This window comes from Neomonachus schauinslandi, chromosome 11 (assembly GCF_002201575.2).
Source record: "Neomonachus schauinslandi chromosome 11, ASM220157v2, whole genome shotgun sequence".
Lineage (NCBI taxonomy): Eukaryota > Metazoa > Chordata > Mammalia > Carnivora > Phocidae > Neomonachus > Neomonachus schauinslandi.
The window spans coordinates 28,093,642-28,117,646 of NC_058413.1; the positions used below are offsets into that span (position 1 = coordinate 28,093,642).

Sequence of the window (24,005 nt, forward strand, 5' to 3'; positions counted from 1 at the left end):
CAAGTTGGAGAAGCAGACAAGAAATTATAATATGATGTAATAGAATTATATACAGGGTACTGTGATAAGACACGAGACGATATTTATCCAGATTGGGGTCAAAAGGGCTTTTCCAGATTGGAGGTAAAACCTGAGTTGAAATTCTGAAGGATAAGTAGGAGTTGATCAAAGCAAGCAGTATATTCATAAGGTCTAGAAGGGGGAGTATAGCATTGTGATTTGGGCAGCTGCCAAAAGTAAGTTCTCATGTCCAGAACACATAGTGGGGAGGGGCGGGTAGTGAAGAGAGATAAAAATGAAAGGTAAACAGGGCTCGGTTCCTTGTATGTCTCAAGCAGGGAAATAACGTTATCAGACTTAGCTTTTTAAAAATCACCCTTAAAATAAAAAACTTAAAAAATATATATGTATTAAATTCTTGTAAAGGAATAAAAATAAAAGATCACTCTGATATTAGTACAGATTAATAGAGGAAGGTTTGGAGTAGGAGAGACTCCTAGTAGGAGAGAAGGTTTGAAGGCTGAGAGACCCGTTAATAGGCTATAGGACATAATTAAGATAATAACATTAAGAATGGAAGGCAGTACAAAGTTTGGAGAAAGATTAAGGAAATATCTAGACAGGATTGGATGCTGAAAGAAATGGAATTGAAGGGCTTAAAATTGAGCCAGGTTTCTGGCTTTAGCAATAGGAGTAGGTGGTACATGATAAGATGCTGGGAGAGATGTTAATTTGGGAAATGGAGAGAAGATATAGCCTATCTAATAAGCCTAAGAGAGACTGTATTTTATTTATTTTAAGATTTATTTGTCAGAGAGAGAGAGAGCAGAAACGGGGAACAGCAGGCAGAGGGAGAAGCAGGCTCCCTGCTGAGCAAGGAGCCAAATGCAGGACTCGATCCCAGGACTCTGAGATCATGACCTGAGCCAAAGGCAGATGCTTAACCATCTGAGCCACCCAGGCGTCCCTGTATTTTAAATCAATACAGTGGCAATTATATAAGAAGTGGGGAAAAAAGACAAATGCTTTTCCAAAATGACATTTGGATGCTGTACTATTCCCTCCTTGATGTCCATAATGTGTTTTCATAGTCTCTTAGTTAAAACAATGTTTTGGTGCTCTCAGCCCTCAGAGATCAATCTTATTTTTAAAAGATCTTCAGCTATTCTTTTTGTACCTTACATCATTACAGAAAAATGTTACCTGTCACCCACTTGTCTAAATGGGAATTTTATATTCACAAAGTTAGATTTCATTCTAAATAACTAATAGGGCATGGTGCATTTGAGTTGTGGTTTTTATAAATAAAACACAAGTAGAAGTATCTGTCAAAAAATGCAACATAATGTTTGGTTTTTTTTTTTAAGGCATTAGTGGTAATCAAATACAAACAGATCTACATATTTCATTGTAATTATTTCCTCTTTGGAGTAGAGACTTTTTCCTACCCTGGATGTTCTATTTCTAATACCATTTCAGGTGTCAAGTCAGCTTTTTAGCCAATCTCTATATGAAGCAGTTATGTATAGGAGCCGTAGGACTACATTCATTCATCTATAGACATAATTCCATATAGGGATGAGTTTTGACGTTGGGAAGAATTATTTGAAGTCCTGTGAATCAAAATTTTCATGGAAACATAATATTACATATCTTGTATGATATGGTATTTACGAACTGCTTAGACTTTTTCTGAGAGCATGAGAAAACTCATTATTTGCATACCTACCACTACATTCTACTACTCTCTGAAATACCCTGTGTTTCATTAAGTTAGGCTCATCTTTTGGAAGAACCAGAGTGTGGGTTGCCTGGGTGGCTCAGTCAGCTGGGCGTCTGCCTTTGGCTAGGATTGTGATCTCGGGGTCCTGGGATAGATCCCCATGTTGGGCTCCCTGCTTGGTGGGGAGTCTGCTTCTCCCCTTGCCTCTCCCCCATTTGTGCACTCTCTCTCAAATAAATAAATAAAATCTTTCAAAAAAAAAAAAAAAGAACCAGAGTGTACATTAGGCTGTATTAAAATGAAGCTACAGAGATTGTCTTGAAATGAGAATATAAGATGCTTCTTTTAAGTACTAATCCAAAAACAAAACAGGTAAATTATTTTACACATAGAACAAAAAAGAAGAGCAAAATAATCCATTGTCCTGGGAAAGAAATACTGTAGGATTGGTACATTAATATTAGATGGCTGTGATGGAAAGGGATATTTGTTGGCTTCAGTCCCAACACATCCCCCCTCAATATACCTTCTGACTAGTGAGTAGATGGTTCTGAAGAAGTGAATGCTTCATAAGGAAGAGCCTAAGCATTTGATACTTAATAAACATTGCTTAAGATGCCTGTTAAAAGAATAAAAATGGGGACACCTGGGTGGCTCAGTCGTTAAGCGTCTGCCTTCGGCTCAGGTCATGATCCCGGAGTCCTGGGATTGAGCCCCGCATAGGAAGCCTGCTTCTCCATCTCCCACTCCCCCTGCTTGTGTTCCCTCTCTGTCTGTCAAAAAATAAATAAAATCTTTAAAAAAAAAAAAAAAGGAATAAAAATGATAGTCTTTGCTACATAATATGGCATCTATTCACAGTTAATGTACATTTTTAATAATACTGAATTCAAGTCTTGGCTAGTACCAGAACTATATAATTGAATACATTGTAAAAGAAACTATCAAAAACAAAGTGAAATTGCAAAGCATGGTTCACTTTGCAGAAAACTGGGTAGACAGCATAGGAAACCAGGAACAAAGAATGCCCAGCAGACACCATTCATACCAGCAGCTGGGACAACTGCTAATCACAATAGCTAATATTTAGTGAGTGCTTACTGGGTGCCAGGAGCCTTATGTGTTATTTCATTTGGTTCTCAGAATTTTTCTGTAAGGCATTTATTAATCCCAGTTATATAGATGAGGTTTAAACAACCTGTCCAAGGTACTTACCTAGTAAGTGGCAGAGCTACATTTTGAACTCATGACTCTTCTTACTCTGTGGACTGTATCTTTAACCACCATACTTAAAGAGCCCATCAGAAATTCCTCTTCAGGCTGGATGGAGGTAGAGTACTTGGGGGAAAGATGAAGGAGCTTGGCTTGCAATAGCTATGAGAATGAGCAGGTCTAAGATTAAGCTCTAAATCTATTCAGCAGGGAGATGCTTGATAATGAAAGAATGTTAGTAAAAAGCATCCCCCATCATTACTCCAACCCTAGTGCTGGAGTTGTAGCCTATTGGAACTTTGGTGAAATTCCTCTTTGGTGATAATTGGCTAATGAACCCAAGGTAGCACCATTTTTAAGTAGGGAATGACAATAACAGTCCCATTTAATAATGCAGATAGGAGAGTAATAAGACTACACAGAAATAGCACGCATTGAAATAATCAGTGTTAACTGTTCCATGCCTGGTCCTTATAAATGTTAATCCCTTTGTCATGCATCTAGCATTTGGGAGTACCACCATCAGGACTCCAGATATTCTACTCAGGTAGGCAAATGTGGGCAAGAAGTTGTGCCAAGAAGAATGTCAAATACAATGTTAGTGAAACTGTTCCTTGAGTTTTGCTGTCAAGGATACTGATAACTGGCACTTGAGACTCCCATTTTTTTAAATGAAAGACTAATAACGTTTTCTCTGCCTTGTGTTATCCAGAGCTCTTTTACTTGATTGCCCCTAGGAGGATTCAGTGCTTCACTTTTTGACATATGTCTTTGTTTATAGCTTTTATTGGTGTTATAGGAAGAGTAAACTCCAAAAATTACTGATTGATGGTGTTTCTAATTTTGCTTTTGCATGAATCATACAATACCAGGTTTTATGAAGTTCTTTTAGAACTATATAATAAATTATTTCATTTTCCAGTTATTCTTTCCAATAGTTTGTGTCCACAGCATCTTACCATGGCTGCATTTTGGTTATGTAAGTCATGATTAAACAGAATATACATTAGCCACATAATGGGATAGTAATTTGACTTGATCCTGCTTACCTGGAAGATAGTAACATAAAAAACAATTTTATGGGCATTGTTAGAGTAAAATGACATATAAAATGAAATGTACATTCATCATGTGGACATTTTTCCAGGGTAGGGAAATTATGCATTTTTATATTTCACATTTATCATTCCATGAGACCCAAAACAAAATCTTTAAAATATGTGTGGAAAATGAAATAAATACTCTTAAGATTAAATAATGTGTTACTGATAGATCACCCCCATTTGCTTTTGCCAAAAAGAAACAAGGCTTTCTCTGATTGCTTTCATAAAATGTGTGTCCCTCTCTTCCTTTATAATTCAGGAAAAGGAAAAATAATCATGTCAAAAAAGGATTCCAGGGGCGCCTGGGTGGCTCAGTCGTTGGGCGTCTGCCTTCAGCTCGGGTCATGATCCCAGGGTCCTGGGATCGGGCCCTGTGTCGGGCTCCCTACTCGGTGGGCCTGCTTCTCCCTCTCCCTCTGCTGCTCCCCCTGCTTGTGCTCTCTCTCCCTCTCTCTCTCTGTCAAATAAATAAATCTTAAAAAAAAAAAAAAAAAAAGATTCCAAAAACTTTGCCCCTCTCCTTGGCTTTATACCCTCCTACCTTTGTTGGTTGTAAGTTATAAAATACCTGGCAAAGAAAGGGTTCATTAAAAAAATCAACCTGTTATTAGAATTTTCTGTTTTTTGAAATTTTTGGAAGGTCAGACATACAAATATCTTATTCTTCAGTAGGATCTTTTTCTTAATTAGGTATTTTTTGCTTAAATAAATGAGTTTGATTGCAGTTTAGTAAATGTGTTATCTGATATTGTGGACTCTTGCATCAGATTTCATTTGAATCGAGAAAAGTAACACCTGTGGGTTGGTTCACAAAGCCTCTTTTGTTAAATGGACACCCGCAGGCCATGAGGCAATTACATTTGTTGCTTGTACTATAAAGGAGGCACTTAACTAGACCTCTGTTAAGTATAGTTAAGAACTAGAGGCTTGATTCTTTTGTCCAGCCCTGAGATTAGGTATTATCATACATCAGGAAGTAAACCTCTGACGTAGAAAGGAGAAACAAGAATGATTTAAGGGTTCTTTTAATGCTTTAAAATTTAGCCCTTAGAGTAAGTCCTGAGACCCTGGGAAAATTCACATTAGAGCCAAAGTAAAAATTCCTATGTGGTATTCACTATAAACATATTCATATATTCTTACTCAGTTTCACAGATTCATTCAAGTTTGGCATAACAGATTGACAAAGGTATGAAAAGGAAAAGTAATCTAACCATTTAAAGTTTTGGTTATGAGAAGTAACGAACAAAGGCATAGAATTAGGGATTTCCATTTTTTGTAATTTGCAAACATTTATTACAAATCAGTTTATTGGAGTCTACATTTTAAACTACCATTTAATCTATTAATAGTATAATATTGCTATAGAATTTTTTTCCTCTGGTTTGAATTTTCAATTCAGTGATAATCAGTAATTTAATCCCAGAGACAATAACTGCATTTTGAGTAAGAAAGGAAATTTTTGTTCGGTTTTTTGCCTCAGTCTGTACCAGAAAGGTCAAGTTTTGAATTTCAGACCCATACCAAAAATGTGTTTACTTTATGTTTATTTAAAGAAATGAGTTCTTAGCTAGACAAATATTTTAGTAATCCAGAGATCTGGTGACGATACTGCTAACTGCAGTCATTTACTTATACTATACAAAAAAGCAAACCTATATAGATTGGAAGTTAGGTCTTTCTCTTTCCACACTAGCAAAGGTTAAAAAAAAAAAAAAATTAATTCAACAAAGCTCTTCCTAACCTGTATTGTGATGGACCATGTTCTTTTTTTAAAAAAAGTACAAGTATCACTTGAAAAGGATAGCCACATTAAGATAACGTGTGTGTGTGTGTGTACACACTGACAGTCCCTAATTTATGATGGTTTGACTTAAGATTTTTTTGACTTTATTGTGCTACAAAAGCGATACATATTCAGTAGAAACTGTACTTCAGAATTTGAATTTTGATCTTTTCCCGGGCTGATATGCAGTATGATACTCTCATGTTGCTGGGAAGCAGCAAGTGAGCTACAGCTTCTAGTCACCCATGCCATCAAGAGGGTAATGTGACCCATTTACAACCAACCATCCTGTACCCATATAGCCATTCTGTTTTTCACTTTCTTTCAGTATTCAATAAATTACTTGAGATATTCTACACTTTATTGTAAAATAGGCTTGTGTTAGATGATTTTGCTCAAGTGTAGGCTAATACGAATGTTGTAAGCACATTTACTGTGGGCTAGGCTAAGCTATGATGGCCAGTTGGTTAGGTATATCAAATGCATTTTTGACTTAAAATACAGTCGACCCATGAGCAACAGGGGTTTGAACTGCGTGAGTCCATGTACATGTGGATTTTTTATACTATAGTACTGTGAATGTATTTTCTCATCATTATGATTTTTCTGAATATTTTTTCTCTAGCTTATTTAAGGATATGTATATAATACATATAAAATACGTGTTAATCGACTGTTTATGTCCTCAGTAAGGCTTCCTGTCAACAGATTATTAATAGTTAAGTTTTGGGGGAGGCAGAAGTTATACGGGAATTTTCGACTTGGCGTGGGAGGGTAGGGGATCAGCACCCCAACCCCTGTGTTCAAGGGTCAACTGCATTTTCAACTTATGATGGGTTAATCGGGACATAACTGCATGGTAAGTTTAGGTTTATATCCATTTTTAAATTATCTAAGTAGTATATACTGGTCATAAAAATGTAAATTTTGAAATAATATGTTTTTGTGGATTTCTTTTAAACATTTATACATATTGCAGTGTAACTTATTTTTTTCACTGATGGTATTCATGTAAATCTACTAGTTTTTTTTAACCAGCTGTCTACTGTTATATAAATGAACCATATTTTATTTGATCTGCACCTACTGAGGAATATTTATACTTTTGCCAATTTTGAGATACAAGCAATACCATAGTGAACTTCCTTATTTATACATAATTGCATGCTGAGTTTGGCAGATCTTTTCTAGAGATTTTGATAGAGAAAGGGTAGAACAAAAACATGCAGGGGATGCAACTGAAAGGGACTCAAGGTGAAGAGAGATGCCAAAGGCACACTTTACCTTACATCAAAAACTTTCAGTTTTTACCGTAAGGATTCTCTTCATATTGTTATGAGGTATGCTAAGAAAAATAATAAAGACTTTAAAAATTAGATAATTTGAACATTTGTTTCTAGTAATGATGATGTAACTGATGCTGAACTTGCCATCCTGCCATAAAGAACTAGAAAATTGGACAAAAATGTAAAACAGCTGTTCTCAGAGAATGCATAGCAGGAAGTATGGGACAGATCCCTAAAAAGAGGGTAGACAAGGCAAGCCCTATACTTGCCCCAACTCCTGCTGCGAGTCAGGTGTTTCACAAGGTACTGAAGTAAAATTCAAGCCAAAGCATAGTGGTTTTGCTGAGTTGAAGAGACAGATTGGTATAGAGGGAAGTTTAAGTGGTTGGAACTTATGGATCAGACTACTTGGGAAAACAGAGCTACCGAATGATCACTATAAATCTCCTTAGGTGTTCTCTTGGCTTTTGAGCTGAATACTAAATTGTGCCTGCTTACAATGAAACGTAGAGACTGAGCAAAGAATGAGTGGGGAGCTGAGCAAAGAATGAGTGGGGAGCTGAGCAATTCCCAGAACTCACACAGGGCTAAGAGCCACTGGAGTTCTGACCAGCCAGAGTGGACAGATCTTACTGAATATCCTGCACATTCAGTAGAGATCCCTGAATATCATGCCTTACTTAGTAGTATGCCTAAAGTAGCCCTAAGAGTACAGTGTGAGATACACCCAACCTGACAAGCTTTAAAAACAAGGCTTGAAAGGAATAAGCTGATCCACAGCTAACTTATCTGCCTCCCCCAAAACAAGCAGACCTCTTCAACATTCAACCCGCTGTAAAAAAAACAGAATCCACTCAACAAGTCAATGTCCAGCTCAGTCACAAACTACAAGATATGTGAAAAAATAAGAAAGTGTAATCCATAACCAGAAGAAAAATCAATTAAATAGATCCAGAAATAACAGAAGTAATGGAATTAACAGACACATGCTTTAAAACACCAAATCTAAATATTTTCAAGGATCTCAAGGATGAACATAATGAGGAAAGAAATGGTAAATATCAAAAAGAACCAAGTGAATATACAGAACTTAGAAAACACTGTATAGCTTTACAATACATTGGAAATGGCAAAAAAATTAAAAAGACCCAGACTAGGAGGAAATATTTGTAATACCTGTCACAGGACTTATACTCAAGATAAAGGATTCTTAAAATGAGTAAGAAAACAACCCATTTTAAAAATAAGGAAAAATATTTTAATAGACACTTCACAAAAGATACACTAATAGGCACAAGAAAAAAATGTTCATCAGAGAACTGCAAATGAAAACCACAATGTGACACCAACAGTTTACTAGAAGTGCAGAAATTTTTCAAAAGGAAAATACCAAGGTTGTGGAGCAACAGGAATACTCATACATTGCTGCTGCAAGTGTAAAATGATTTAATTATTTTGGAAAAGTTTAAGGGTAGGCATACACTTATGGCCTAGAAATTTTACCCCTTGGTATTTACTGAAAAGAAATGGACTTACATATTAATGTTTAGAGTGCTTTATTCTTAACAGCCCCAAACTGCAAAGAAAAATAGCCATCAACAGATTCATGGGCAAACATTGTAATTTACAATAGAATACTACTTAGAAGTAAAAAGGGATGAATGATTGATACATACAACTGGATTAATCATAAAAAAATGAACAAAAGCCAGACACAAAATAGATATGTGTAGTACAATCTTATTTATATTAAATTTAGAAGCAGGTAAAACTAGTTTCTAGTAACAGATCTCACTAGGTGCCTGGTACCAGGTATAGGGATGGGAGGTTGACTGGCATAGGAGGGAACTTTTCGGCATGATGAAAATGTTCTACATCCTTGATTGTAATTAGCAGTTATGTAGGTGTGCACATTTCCAAAACTAGTGTCAAACTTGAAATGAGTGCTTTTTACACTATATAAAGTATACCTCTAAAAAATTGATTTTTAAAGTGTACACTCTTACTCTATACCAAAAATAAGCGGAATAATTTCAACATCATGAATTTTTTACTGGACACTGAGTAGTTGGCAAGTAGGTCAGCAAAAGTGACTGCTTTGATTTAAAAGATCCAACTTAGAGGTTTTCCTGTTTATAGAGAAGCTGTTATTAAAGGTTCCATTGATGATGAGGCTGTTTCCTTGATTTGTGTACTTTCTATCAAGCACCAAGTCTGAGAGGTAGAGGATATTTCCTTTACTATAAATGGATGCATGGGTATTAGAATGTATAGGCTTCAGATAAATGGGAATTAGCATGCCCCATATTTGAACCTACTTCTATTAACTATCAATAATAGTACTTCACAGATTGTTTTAAGGATCAAATGAGTGTTTTGGTTTTTGTTTTTTTTTTTTAAAGAAACCGGAACGCCATGTATATATACTGGCTTGCACTACTATTTCCTTCTTTATGTTCCACCTGTTGCAATCAAGGACTAGGTCAAGATAGCTGAGTCATACTCTTCCAAAGGCTTCTGGTAATATGTTCCAGATTCCATTCTGTACTGGTTAATTTTATTATTAACCAGTACAGAACGGAATGTTATAATTTTATTATTAACCAGTACAGAACGGAATTTATTACCAGAGATAACACTTCATCACTTTATTTCGCTAATTTGGAAGAATTCAAAAGTCATACAAAAGTGATTGTGCTTTGTAAGAATTTATACTTACATTAATAATAAATACCACCAAATATCGGACTTCCAGTTTTGGCTTAGGTGTTGTAAAGAATTAAGATCACGACACGATTATGGTCTATTGGCTTATTTGGTCATAAAATAATAGACTTACACAAAAGCCAAGCAGGTTAATAAGATGTTATAATACAGGGACCCAGGCAAGGCAGACTTTATATAGTAAGTGCTCTCAACCATCAAGAGTATTTGGTATGGGCAGGCAAGATTGGGGAGAGCTTCATGAAGAAACGGAATGTATATTGGATCTTGGTTTATTACATATTTTTTACAACTCAGAAACAAACACATATTAAGGAGAAACTATGGAAATTTAAACATAAAATGTCCATATTATAGCTTCTCCCATAGTGGCACTTGAGACTATGTTAATGACACATGGCTTTTCCAAATACACTATTTTGGTTTTTTTTTTTTTCATCTGTGACCTGAGATGGATTCATTTTTCTACCTGAACAATAAGGTTGACTGTACATAAATCCACTTATACAGATAGGAATTAGTCTTGCTTTTGGCCCTAGAACCTATAACTTAGTTCCACTAATAGTGGGGGGAAAAAAGTGATCTTATAGCATGTGATACTCTTTCAGGAAACTTAAGTTCTTTCTCTACAAATAGATTTAACATTTAAGTGTATGTAAATGAAAATAACTTGTTTTGGACAAATATTTCTACATAAGACATTCCAAAATTATGTAAGCTCTGATGTAAAGTGAAATTCAGATTCTACATGCTTGTATACATTTATTTTTCCAAAAGGTAATATGGGGGATGGAGGGGGGGAGTCATGAATAATAGGCAGCTCACACAGGGTTTTTAGGGCGGTGGAAATACTCTCTGATACTATAATGATGGATACATGTCATACATTTGTCCAGACCCATAGAATGTACAACACAAAGAGTGAACCCTAAGTTAACTCTGGACCTTGGGTGATGATGATGTTGATGTGGGTTCACCAGGTATAACAAATATACACCACTGTGGTAGGGGATGTCAATAGTGGGGAAGGTTATGCATGCGTGGAGACAGGAGATGGGTGAGAAATCTCTGTACCTTCCTCTCGATCATGCTGTGAACCTAAAACTGCTCTAAAAAAGTCTTTAAAAAGCAGTAATTTGTAACATTTTGTAAAATTGCAGTCATTTCTTATTTAACCCAGTAGGAGTATTTTTCTTCACATAAGGTACCCAAGTAATAAACAGCCAGTCAAAAGAAAAGTGAAATTCCTTCCCAGTAGATCATCTTGTTCTGGTCAATAATTCAACTTTCTTGGGTAACAAAACTATAAAATAACTTGTAAAATGCTACTTTAAGGATTACTGCTGCAGAGTAATTTTTTAGGTTTATATAGAATAGATTAATGGGCAAATGTTTCATATCACAGAGCGCATTTTTTTTAAGGTAACATGTTCTGTTCTAAATATTCTTATGGTTGACATTGAGTAAAAATGTAAACTTAACGTTATTTACCAGTTAATACATAGGACAATATAGGAGATAGGGTCTTTTATTCAGTAGGTCACCATCATTAATTTTACAACTGATGATTTTATAATAGGTCCTTCTAGTTCCTGATGGTCATTACTGAAGTATAATGCATTGAAGATATGGCCTGTACAAAGGCAGAACAGGGATCTTAATTAGAATTCTGACAAGCCCACTCCAATAAAATGATGAGATTATTTGTAATTGATGTCAGAATCAATTACCATTTAGTTCATCATGAGCACTCTAATAGGTCTGGCGGTGGTACTGGCCCCAGGATGTTGCTGAGTTGAGTGGCTGCCCTGCTTCTGCTGTTCCAGAGACAGGAGGGCACATTTTCAGTCAGCATCCTAATGACCTCTTTTGAAGTCTATTAAATTAATGACCCTGTCACACTGTTTTGATCTCTTATAACCTCAGTTTGGGGTTTGTGTAACAAATTAATGTTTGGGAACCATGTGGCAAAAAAGATAGGTCTTTTAAAATGATGAAATCTTAACATTACTAATATTAGTTATTTAGTAAAAGATTTTTTATTGTGCAAGAAATAAAAGCAAAAATACAAATCATAGGGTTTGTATGTGTTTTATAAAAAAGAACTTTAGTAGGACATTTCTCCCTACTACCAGAAGACATGCTTTTTATTTATAGTACCCAAATTTGTTTTTTTGTTTTTGTTTTTTAAAGGGGCTGCTATCTTCTCTAATTCTAGGTGCCAACAGGTCATGTTTGGTTAGAAGGTGATAATCTACAGAATTCTACAGATTCCAGGTATTATGGACCTATTCCATATGGACTAATAAGAGGACGTATCTTTTTCAAGGTATTATTTTCTGCTTAAAATGTAGGTTTTCTTCTCTGAGCTGGAAAAAAAAAACAAAAACCAATTTCTTCCAAAATGAACTTTGAAATATTCAGGCTGTCAGTGGACTTAACTGTTGCAGCGACTACATTTTAGGCACACGCTGGCCTTCATAGCTATAAACATTACCTTTTTCCCCACTGAGACAGGTAATTAAGAGTAATTTTTTGTTTGAATAATAAAGTCCAAACTACCTTAGCTATAAGAAGCCCTTAGTTTAAACCTCCAGAATGTAATTCTTTCTCATACAACTTGTACAACTATATTTGTATCTTGGAAATAAATATGCATTTGCAGAAGAGCAGTGTAGTCAAACCACACTGTTAAGTGCGGATATCCCAGTTAAGTACATTGACTTACCATGGTTACAGTAAATGTAGGACTCGTAGGAAAGATGATTATTTTCACTGGCTCCTCCTTTTTGCCACAACAGTAAGAAGAAAAACACATGAATACTTGGGGCTGTGGGATAATCTGCAGGATTCTTTATACTTATGCAGAAGTTATATTTAAATACGTAGGCTTACAGTTAACTTTGAGGGTAGTAAAAGAAAACAGACACACATATTCATACATATATATTCACATACCATACACATATAATTTCTTGTATAACATATCAGCATTCCAAACTTTAGAGTTTAAATACATATGCACATACAAGTTTACTTTCTAAAGTCTTATTTTGGTATAGAGAATTTGTTCTTGACTAAAAATAAGGAGAAAGTGTTTATATGGCACAAAGAAAAGGGATGAATAAAGGGAATATGATGATGATATAACACTTTCATTAACTGTCTTCAATCACATTTTAATTTTACAGATTTGGCCTCTGAGTGATTTTGGATTTCTACGTGACAGCCCTAATGGCCACAGATTTTCTGACGATTAGCAAGAATTTATTGTTCTGATTTTTCTCTCCAAGTGAATTTATTATTGCCACTGAAACCATGTACTTACTAATAAACTATTTGCTACTTAGTTTTAATCATTTGTAATTGTTATATGTAAAGAATAAACGACACGTACTGCAAGCTCTATTAGTTCCAATATATGGATAAAAATGTAAGTCATCTAAATTTGTATTCAGATTATTTTTCTTTTAAAGCTACCATTTCCTAAGTTACATTTAAAGTTGAAGATGGCAGTGTTCAAATCTAAAAAAGTAAGTCATCTAAATTTTATGATAGATATAAAAATTTTTTTTTTTTTTTAAAGATTTTATTTATTTGACAGAGAGAGAGAGACAGCGAGAGAGGGAACAGAAGCAGGGGGAGTGGGAGAGGGAGAAGCAGGCTTCCCGCAGAGCAGGGAGCCCGATGCGGGGCTCGATCCCAGGACCCTGGGATCACGACCTGAGCCGAAGGCAGACGCTTAACGACTGAGCCACCCAGGCGCCCCGATATAAAAATATTTTTAGGGAAAAAACCTGGATGACAACCTCACTTCTGAATTTTTGGTTTTATAGCTATAACGAAAGTAATCTTTTCTTGAATATGCCTCATACTTTTGCTACATTTACACATCAGAGTAGTAACTAGTCTTTTAAGTCCAAACCAATAATAAATACCATGGGTTCAACCTAATAAAAAGCTGCTATGACACATGCTTGGTTCACTCATTTGAAATTAAGTAATAAAGTTCCAGTGATCCCATAAAGGATTCCTCAATTTTTTTTTAAATGAGTCCTGACTTATACTGTACATAAAGTATCAAATATACAGAAAAATAAAATCTTTAGAGTCTATTATAATCAATAATAACATTATAAAAGTCCATTTGATCATACCAGCAATGCAGTGTGGTTCCTTATTCATAAATACAAGAATTAATACTTAGTACTTTGAAATAAAAAGGAAAATAATGCATCTGTATCAAATTTATTTATTTATTTTTTAAAGCTACCATTTCCTAAGTTACATTTAAAGTTGAAGATGGCAGTGTTCAAGCTTTATTCCCTTTAATGTAGCCACACGAAGAATCTGGAAATATAGTGTCAGGACGAGTCAAGTCTTTTCACTCCAAAGCTATCCTTTCTACAGTTGCCACTTTACCTTCTTTATTAACTTTGAAATAACTTCATGAATATCCATATCCAGCCCTCATTATGGGAGTACTAGGCTCACATGTTATTCACAAAGATTATAATTTAATCCTAATGACTTGAGACTTTGAGATACTTGTACAATAGGCCTGTAACTTTAGCAGCTAGAAATGTCATGTTACTTCAGAAACTCAGTAACTATAAAGAAACATGATGATACTGTGACCCATTATAAGAGGAGACATGCTTAAAGAAATGGAAAATTCTTATACCAAGGAAAAATGGACCAAATAACAAAGTTCTCAGATGGGAATTCACAAAATATAACTTATAATACAAGTCCTTTTTTTTTGGTGATCTAGAAATATAAAATATAAATACATATAAGTAACTAAATTAATTTTCTATTAATCTGGGGTGGCCCTTGCTTGACAGTCTTATACTTTCTCTGCAAATAAAAGCTGACCAAAAAAAGAATCCTACTTCTTTTTATCAGCTTTATACATTTACTTGAATGGGCTCTCTTCAACATGTCTGAATACACAGTTAAAGGATCCCACTTAGTGAACAATTTCAGCCATAATGAAGGAGTTCTATAATTAGTGAACATGTATCACAAGAAATCAGGGTAACTTCTTCTGCTTCATCCTTAGAAACACTGTATTTTCCACCACATCGGCAACTCAGAGAAAAAGAGTGATCATCTGTAAAAAAAACAAACAAAACAAAACAAAACAAAAAAACAAAATGCCTCAAACGCTTGTAACTATTTCAACAACTTTTTAAAAAATGCAGTTTATCTCACAGAAATTGCAAAACATGCAAGTATAAAACACACTTAAATGAGAACTTGAAACAAATTCTTGTATGGGGCAGTATTTCTAAAAATTATCTACCAAAAAATCTTGATCTGTAGAGATCTGTAGAGGGCTAAAGTTACAAATCAATAGCCCAAAGATCTTGAGGGGAGAGCAGATGCTCAGAAGCGACCCAGGACATTTATTTGAAGTCTTCTGTTTTCTTAAGATCCATATAAATTTTACATTCCTCTCAACAATGTATCGGTCAAAAATACTACTGTGAAGGAAAGAGAGAAATAGCTTTCCATGTTTTACTGTAGAGCAACATGCTTTTGCCTGGAATATGTTCTTTTAGAGAAAACTCTAACTTAACTGTTTTGTTTTGTTTTAAGATTTTATTTGAGAGAGAGAGAGAGAGAACACGAGTGGGGGTCGGGGGAGAAGCAGAATCCCCCCGAGCAGGGAGCCCTATTGCGGGGCTCGATCCTCAGTACCTGAGCCGACGGCAGATGCTTAACCAACTGAGCCACCCAGGTGCCCTGCTAACTTAACTGTTTATCAAGTTCAACATTTAGATACTCTGTTCCAGTATCACTATTTCTGTGAAGTGAGATGCCCAACAGAGGCGATACGGCGCAACATTTAGCCTACTAATGGTGGAAATTTTACTAAGTCTACCATCTTCTTGGGAACCTGAAATGCTCATGTCCTTTAACTGAAAAAATCTGATCCACTGGTCATTCCATTTCAATGTCACTGAGAAGTGACTGTAAAAGAAAAATAATTACTGATCAGCTTACTGTACAGTCATAATTTATTAGAGATACATCAAATAACTTCATTCAATTCTCAAACGTTATTCCTTAACACTCAGGTTTCATCATATGCCACTAATAGAAAAAAAGAAAAGAAAAAATTCAACTGCCTTGTATTTGTTCTCTAATCAAATATGGCCTTGGAAAAATTAACAAATAAGCCAACTTTACATGTTTCTTTTACCAGTAAGGAAAACATGAATTCATTCACCTAATCCTCCTTTTTATTTTTCACCACAATGTCTTTTTTGTCCATAAAGAAAAATAATTTAATCTTGGAATTTTAAAATGCTAATAGCTTCCCTGTCTGATCCAATTTCAAAAGTGAATTGTTTCATTATTAAATTGTCTAAAAGTGTACATATTCTAACCATTGGTTTTCTTAAGCTAAATGTCCCTCTTCTTTTTTTACCACCTCAGTGAGCACTGAGAAACAATTTGAGGTGACATGTGCTCAGTAAATGATGCAGAGGCCACCATGGGCTACTGTGGAGTTTTGTCATAGATGATTCCAAATGTTAATACTCACTAAAAATTCACATCTTGTTACATTTCTTCTTATATTATTCTATGACTTAACAAAGTGATATCTTCACAGAAACCATTTTAAATACACTGAAGACAAAATAACCAAGTTGTAAAACAGACTAACCCTAAGGGGAAAGGTTAACCACTCTAAACAGTTCTTCAGGGATGGCTTTTAAGCGTAATAAAATGCATTGTTTCATACTGTCCTTGGCTCAAGACTATCGTAATTTGGCTATGTCTATCATGTAGGGTTTCATCCACTTTTCTCCTGCTCTGGATCTTCACTTTCCAAGGTTATTCTGAAAATGGCCATGAAGGAATCTTCAAACAATTTTTTATTTGCCCAGCTGATCGCACTTTTTATTGAATTTTCATCTGCCAAGATTGCTCTTTTCAATTGCAAAACTTTATTAGTTTATAAATATCCCCACAGAAATAATGGCTTCATGCAGCTGTTTGCTGCTCAGTATTTTTTCTCATAAGAATAAGGATTATTTCCATCTTTATAAAAAACCCTTAATTTAAGTATCAGGATGTCCTAAATTTTTAAGATTAACTCAAGCTTCTAGTAACTGATTCATTGGCTGTGGTTAGGATTCTTCTATATCTTCACTGTCACGTTTACTTAAGGAAATTCCAAGGATAGTAACACATTTATAACTTGACAATTTCATGTTGTACATTTCTTTCACTATCTTGTTTTTTTCACTTGTATCAGAAAGCTCAGGGGCGCCTGGGTGGCTCAGTCAGTTGAGCGTCTGCCTTCAGCTCAGGTAATGGATCCCAGGGAGCCTGCTTTTCCCTCTCCCTCTGCCTGCTGCTTTCCCTGCTTGTGCTCTCTCTGTCAAATAAATAAATAAAATCTAAAAAAAAAAAAAAAAAAAGAAAGAAAGCTCACTATATTTGTTGACTGAACAGATGCTTGAACCACCAATCCATATTAATTTAAAATAAAAACTTATTTTAAAAGGCTACTGAAGGAAAAAATACAAAACCAGTTTTGACTATTTTCATATTATCAGGAATCAGGAGGAAACAAAATATGTTAAACAGCTGCAGCAAAAAGAACTAATTTGTCTAAGAAGAGATTAAACACACACAATGTTAGCTGATGAGATAGCAATACTGTATTTTCAAAAAATGTATTTAGTTGGGCAGGTCTCCTTGATAAATAACATGTTCTAGTCTGTCCCCTTCATGAACTAGAAGCCTTTCCACTAAAGCCTGTATCACCAGTATATTCTACTTTCATAGCAGCTCTTGTTTACTCTGATGAAACTATTATAAAACCCTGGGAGCCCCAGTTACACAAAACCTCAAGTTTCTCAATCATTCACTGCCCAAATAAGAATTTATACTCTAGGATTTCATTTGGCAGTTTAGGAGCAGAGTGGCCCAGAGGCACAAACATAATTCTCCTCTTAAGTCAACAGCCTATTATCCACCTTCCTAAGAGCACTAAGATAAATTATAAAATATTCCAGGGGCGCCTGGGTGGCTCAGTCAGTTAAGCGTCTGCCTTCAGCTCAGGTCATGTTCCCGGGGTCCTAGGATCGAGCCCCATGTCGGGCTCCCTGATCAGCGGAGAGCCTGCTTCTCCCTCTCTCTCTGCTGCTCCCTCTGCTTGTGTGTCCTCTCTCTCTCTCTCTCTCTCCCTCTCTGTCAAATAAATAAATAAAATCTTAAAAAAAAAAGTTCTTAAAAAAAAAAATTCCAGTAAACTTGGTTTCAGGATGGATGGATGGGCTGTTTATCTTCTGCCTATCCACACTCATTAGTCAATTTTTATAAACCCCTAGGGAAATTTTTACTGCAGGCTGAACAACAGTTATAGGGTTAAAGTATATAAAAATTCTAAGAAATAGTAAGATTTTCTTCATTTTCCCAGAGAAACATGGATGTGTGATATTCACATGGGTTCTATTTAGAAGAAGGAACTTAAGTGTCTAACCAGAGCAATTCAGAAAACTATTAGAACAGCAGAGAAATTAGATTTAAGTCGTAAAATTCTAGTAATAGAGGGTGCCTGGGTGGCTCTGTTGGTTAAACATCTGACTCTTGATTTCGCCTCAGGTCATGATCTCAGGGTCATGAGATCAAGCCCTGTGTCGGGCTCAGCGCAGAGTCTGCTTGTCCCTTTCCCTCCACGTGCACTCTCTTTCTCTAAAATAAAACTTAAAAAAATAAAATAAAATAAAATAAAAAATAAAATAAAATAAAATTCTAGGTATAGAAGAGGGAAAAAGATAAGACGTCATGGTAGGTAAAAGGGAGTGACAGATTTTTCTTTTTCACCTGACATAAAATCAAAAGGGGAGGGTAAAAACCAAGCTCCAAGCAGAAGAGTATAATATTAAAAGCCCTGCCCTGATAGTTTATGATTCCATGTAAAGAAATAAAAATAAACAAAAATTTTAATAGGAATTCATCTCATATGTCAACAGAGGAAGGATGGAAAAAATTATCTTCTTTAACTTTACTTTCCCTATTACACAGATGGAAAGTAAATCAAAACCCAAGTAATTTAAAAAAGAAAACCTTATGAAACCTTCTATACCTAACATCTAATTAGACTAGAAAAGTAACTAGAAATGAGTCATATGGGGGACATCAAGAATTGAAGTTTAGAATGAAAAATATTCCTAAAACCACCCACATATATATATTTAGAAAGCCAAGCTATTACTATTTTTTTAGATTTCCAAATATCCTATGAGAGTTTTTCTTCTCAAAGAAAATCCGTAATATTTTTCTTTACTATAGTCAAGAGAAAAAATCCCAACCTTCATTCCAACACATTTCTTCAAGATATACTTGAGCATCTACTGGTCCCATATTTCTTAGATCCTCTTCTGTAAAATATAAAATGCGACATTTATTCAGCACTTCAACCATAACCATGAAGAATGCTGAAAAGACAACTAAAGCCGGGTGACTACAGCTGTAATTTACTTACCATTTAAAAACTTAGTTTATTACTTCTGACAGCAGTTTTAAGGCTACATGACTTGGGGTCCACTTCTTATGAACTTCAACAGTCAAAATCTATCCTATTTTCCACAAATATGCAACATACAAAAGCCATGGAGTTGATTTTGGTGATTCCTTGTGATTAGTAACCCCTATTTTTGTGAGAGATAGGGAATTTTTTTTTTTTGTCAGACAAACTATACCTGTAACTAAGGAAGGAAGCATGGAGTTGCGCAAAAATAACTGTTTTTGAACCTTAGCTGTAATATTTTACCAGCTTTCTAACCTTAGAAATATACCTTAGATATACTGAGCTATCTCTTATCTACTTCAGAGGGGTTGTTAATGGACTGAATTGTGTCCCCCCAAAATTCATACATTGAAGTATTTAGAGATAAGACTTTTAGGAGGTAACAAAGGTAAAATAAGACCATAAGAGTGGGGTCTTAATCTGATAGATCGGTGGCCTTATAAGAAGAGGAAGAGAGAGGGTCTCTCTCCATGCACAGGCACCGAGGAAAGTATCAAAGACACAGCAAGGAAGAGGCCATTTATAGCCAGTAAGAGAGCCCTCACCAGGAGCCATATTGACTGGCACCTTGATCTGGAATTCCAGCCTCTAGAACTATGAGAAATAAATTTCTGTTGTTTAAGCCACCCAGCCTATGGAATTTGCTTATGACAGTCAGAGCAGACTAATACCAGTGTGTTGTTCTAATCAAATGAGATCAGTCTACAAGTACTTTAAAGAAAAAAGCTCTAACCAAATGTAAGAGGCTATTAGTCATCTGATTTTTAATTGCTTGCAACAGAGAAATAGGTAACTTTAGACTTACTTTAAAAGGTTTCAATAACCATACAATACAACTGTATTGTGTTGATGTTCTATTGCTATTTCCTAGGCCAAAGTTTTCCCTGCAAGTGGAAGGTTCAAAGAAGCCTGGCATTCTACCTAAATTTAGTAAGTGTGTAGTTTAGGTAGTAGAAGCATGTACTCTTGCTTAAAACAAGTATACTTTGGGACAAAGACAGCAACTAACAGATAAGCACTTGTCTTTGTTTTTAAAGGCATGTTATACTTCATGTATGCTTGTATTATTCTTCTAGAAGTCGATGCTTAAAAGAAACTACTAAAATCCACCCTTCACCCCAATGAAATTTTCTTTAGCTGTCTCACTAGTCTCTTGTTCACTTGCTGAGAATGCTTTCCTTTGTTCCGTTGTGTGAATGCCTACAATTTAATTATATTTAATAACTGCCTGTTCAAAATTTATTGGTGAGTTACACAATTTTAAAATAGATGAAAAAATTATACAATATTTTGAACTCACTGTGGTTTTCTATTAAGTATGTCAAATATTATATCACTTCATATTTACTGGGTACCAACAATCTATTAAACGGACCCTGAAATCCAAAGACTAAAGACCCTGCCCAGTGGTCGGGGGGAGTTCCTCCATCTCTGTGCCCACTAAATAGCTTATACGGACTATATCAGTATGTGAGGTAATCTCTGAACAAAACAATTCCCACATTCTATATAAAGCACACTTGGTTATAGGTTATTCAGTATTTTAGTTTTTTAAAAATTCTCCCTAAAAGTCCCATGGAGAGAAAAAAAAAATCTTAATCATAAGTTTCAATTGCTTAGAATAACTAAGGTAAGTCTGCTTGAATGGGGAAATGAAACACTTTTAGATTAAGGAATGGGGGTAACTGGCACTTAACAGACTAGTTAGAGGAAAAACAGATGTAAATAATTTACAATCAAGCCAGCTATACTCCAGGGTATCTGATCGATATCTTCAGTAATTTTGAAATCAATTAAAGCAAATCAGACAAGGCAGAGGTAATGACAAGAGGAATAAGCCTTAATCTAACCTATCTTGCACACCTGCAATACAGCAATTACACAAAAAGACAACCCAATCATATATATCCATTATGCTATTTTTATTTGAAAATAATAAATGAAAAATAACTGGCAGAGATAACTGCCAAGGAAGTCAGCATACTGCCGTGCCTCTCCACGAGGAAGTTGTTATGCTCAGCTAGTTGCTGTTTCACATGGAGCACCTCTCTATTATTCTACTTCCTCAAATAAGGGGCCTCTACATCTTAATTTTTTTCTTTATATACAGTAACTTTAAAGTAGCAAGCTATTTCTTAGTTGACAGGTCAACTTACATGGTATCTTTTAATAAGAGGGAAAACAGAACGCAAAAGTGGTTAGTACTTTGCCCAAGGTCAGAGTTAAAAGAAGTATATTAAAAAATATTCTCATGTTCTGTGGCTGTCTAAATATCTATTTGATCTGATCATTCAATATTATGTGGACACAGTCCAAGTTTGGGGGATTCTGGTTTTAAAAGTCCTATCTGACACAAGAGAGAACATACTATATGATTCCCTGTTATATAAAATATAACAGGCAAAACTACCCTGAGTTGTTGCATGACACTGTGGTGTTGGGTGTGAGGGAAACTGGTGACTACCCGGAGGCACAGGGGGCCTTCTGGGTGCTGGTTAGATGGGTATGTTTATTGTGAAAATCCATCAAGCTGGATACTTAGGATTGGTGCACTATTCTGCATGTATGATACATTTCAACAAAAAAGTTTTAAAGGTAGTGTGCTGAGACTCCAAGAGCTACCCTTTTTAATAGAAATAAGGAAACAAAAGTTAGGGAAAAGTTAAAAGCCTAAGAAAGTGTGTATTCCTTGAAAAGACAGTAATCTAACAACTTCTGAAAAAGGCTGTGGGTGATTAACTCAGGGAAAATTGGATCCCTGGAGAACTGTATAATGAGCAGAAGGGGTACACATACAAGTAAAAGGTGAATCTAAATGTAGGGGGTGGGGAGGTGACCCCGATCCTTTGTTGAGAGGCAGGTGTCCAGGGAATGGGGCAACAGCAACTTCCACCCTAACTACGATTACAAGGAAGAAGCACAAACAAATCAATGTTTTTTTTTTCTTTTTTAAACAATGATCTCTGCTTGTCCACCACTGTCGTTATAATTAGAAAACTTAATTCTTCCCTAGCCTGTAAAGTAACTCACAGGAACCCTGTAATTAGCTTTGATAATTGTCTTCTAATCAGGCATGGCATCTGCAAAGTAGGTAAGTTCCTTTTCTTTTGAGTATTACATATTATAAATATTTTTGCTCATTACAATGAAATATTTCAATAGGTATCTGAAAATGTAAATCCTATCTCAAAGTTTTCCTGTTAACATGACACTACTAAAAATATTGAGAAAACATAAACTGACTTCGCGATTTAATTAAAGGAATAGGTACAAGATTTAAATCTGGAATCTTAGCTCCAGAATGGTAATAACTTAAAAACAAACAAACCCAGCCATTTGGAAAGAAAATGCAATGCGTGGCATTTGGGTACTCTATCTTAAGTCCAATTACACTACATGATTCCTAATTCTTTTGAAGTAAATGGGCTCAGCTTTTCTAAGGTATGTAGGTCCGTTCACATCCTGGGCTGTATCCAAAGCTTAGCCAAATATGGAGACAAGAAAAAGATCCAAATTTACTTACATATAGAAAGCAATGCATTATGAAGAGAGATTCCTGTGGAATATAATGATAAAATCAAATAATTTATGTGGTTACTTGGAAAAGAATCTTTCAACCTTCAGAAGTACAGGCCCTTCTGACCTTGTGTTCTATTGGATTTGTCTGACAACAAGAGGTGAAAGAATTCTGTGGCTCCTTTGTCTCAACGGTGGGATCTAAGAAAACACTGGCAGGACTCATCAGAGAGGTTTATGAGCCTGCAATTCAAAGAGATTAAAAGGAAAATCTAGGGAGATTCTTTCACACTGAAGAATAACATTAAATAACTATTAGCAGCTTGGTTCAGTAAAGCTTACTAGAGCTCTCGCTGGGTCATTCACAACTTTCTAAAAGAGGAAAGGTTTTTTTCAGCTCCATTTGGGAATCAATAAATATTTCTTACTTCTTACAAGACAATGGAATTCCAGCCTTTTAAAACTTCCTCGTAATGATAGTAAAATTTCTAAAACAACTTTTTGCTGCCTAAATAATTACACTTCCTAATCCCAGGAAACCTTTTCTAACTGTAGCTACAATTCAAATAAATAAGTAAAAATAAATAACAGCAACAAAAAGCTACGGTGGAGAGGAATTTAACTTCATTCATTATGGCTGAGATATCAAAAGTCTCATTCAACCCAATACTGGCCAAAAGATCTAGTCCATCTGCAGTTCAGTCCCTACTATTCATGTGTAGCAATGTCGTAACTTACTCGAGCGATCAAGTCCCCAGGATGCTCTCATTTAGCAAGGAGCCTATTGTATTTATTTTTATGCCTTTTAAAATAAAGTTTATTTCACACTTAACGGAAGTCATCTGTGTGTAAAAAGCAAACAGCAGTGTTTTTGTTTAGGTCTAACTTAGTATCTTGCTGTTTTAAAACCAAGTAATTAATTTTACACAATCATCTCATTCTTAAAAATCATTTCACTAGACATAATTAAATTTTTCATATAGGAACTAACTTGAAGGAAATCAGTTTCCTTATCCTTAACACTCTCTGTTCTTGGAACAGTCTCTACCTTGGTAAGAGATTCAGAATCAGACAACATTTAACATGAAACCTGCTCATT

General features: G+C 35.3%; 2 protein-coding genes across 7 annotated transcripts in view; one reads left to right on the plus strand and one right to left on the minus strand.

Annotated features, from left to right (window-relative positions):
• IMMP1L (inner mitochondrial membrane peptidase subunit 1) overlaps positions 1 to 13,241 on the plus strand; it is an 80,908-nt gene extending 67,667 nt beyond the window's left edge. For 2 of the 4 annotated variants that reach the window (XM_021685337.2, XM_021685339.2), the window contains exons 5-6: positions 12,053 to 12,163; positions 13,026 to 13,241. In XM_021685337.2, the coding sequence (XP_021541012.1) occupies positions 12,053 to 12,163; positions 13,026 to 13,094 (180 nt within the window). In that variant the 3' untranslated portion in view covers positions 13,095 to 13,241. The remainder of the gene's footprint in view (positions 1 to 12,052; positions 12,164 to 13,025) is intronic. The other 2 variants (XM_021685336.2, XM_021685338.2) reach the window with 1 other exon arrangement.
• Positions 10,943 to 24,005, minus strand: part of DNAJC24 (DnaJ heat shock protein family (Hsp40) member C24) — a 62,954-nt gene continuing 49,891 nt past the window's right edge. For 2 of the 3 annotated variants that reach the window (XM_021685335.2, XM_021685333.2), the window contains 2 exons: positions 19,173 to 19,241; positions 13,560 to 14,950 (listed from right to left, as the gene is read on the minus strand). In XM_021685335.2, coding sequence (XP_021541010.1) covers positions 14,820 to 14,950; positions 19,173 to 19,241 — 200 coding nt within the window. In that variant the 3' untranslated portion in view covers positions 13,560 to 14,819. Of the gene's footprint in view, positions 11,468 to 11,564; positions 11,652 to 12,562; positions 12,620 to 13,559; positions 14,951 to 19,172; positions 19,242 to 24,005 lie in introns of those variants that run through there. The other variant, XM_021685334.1, reaches the window with a different exon arrangement.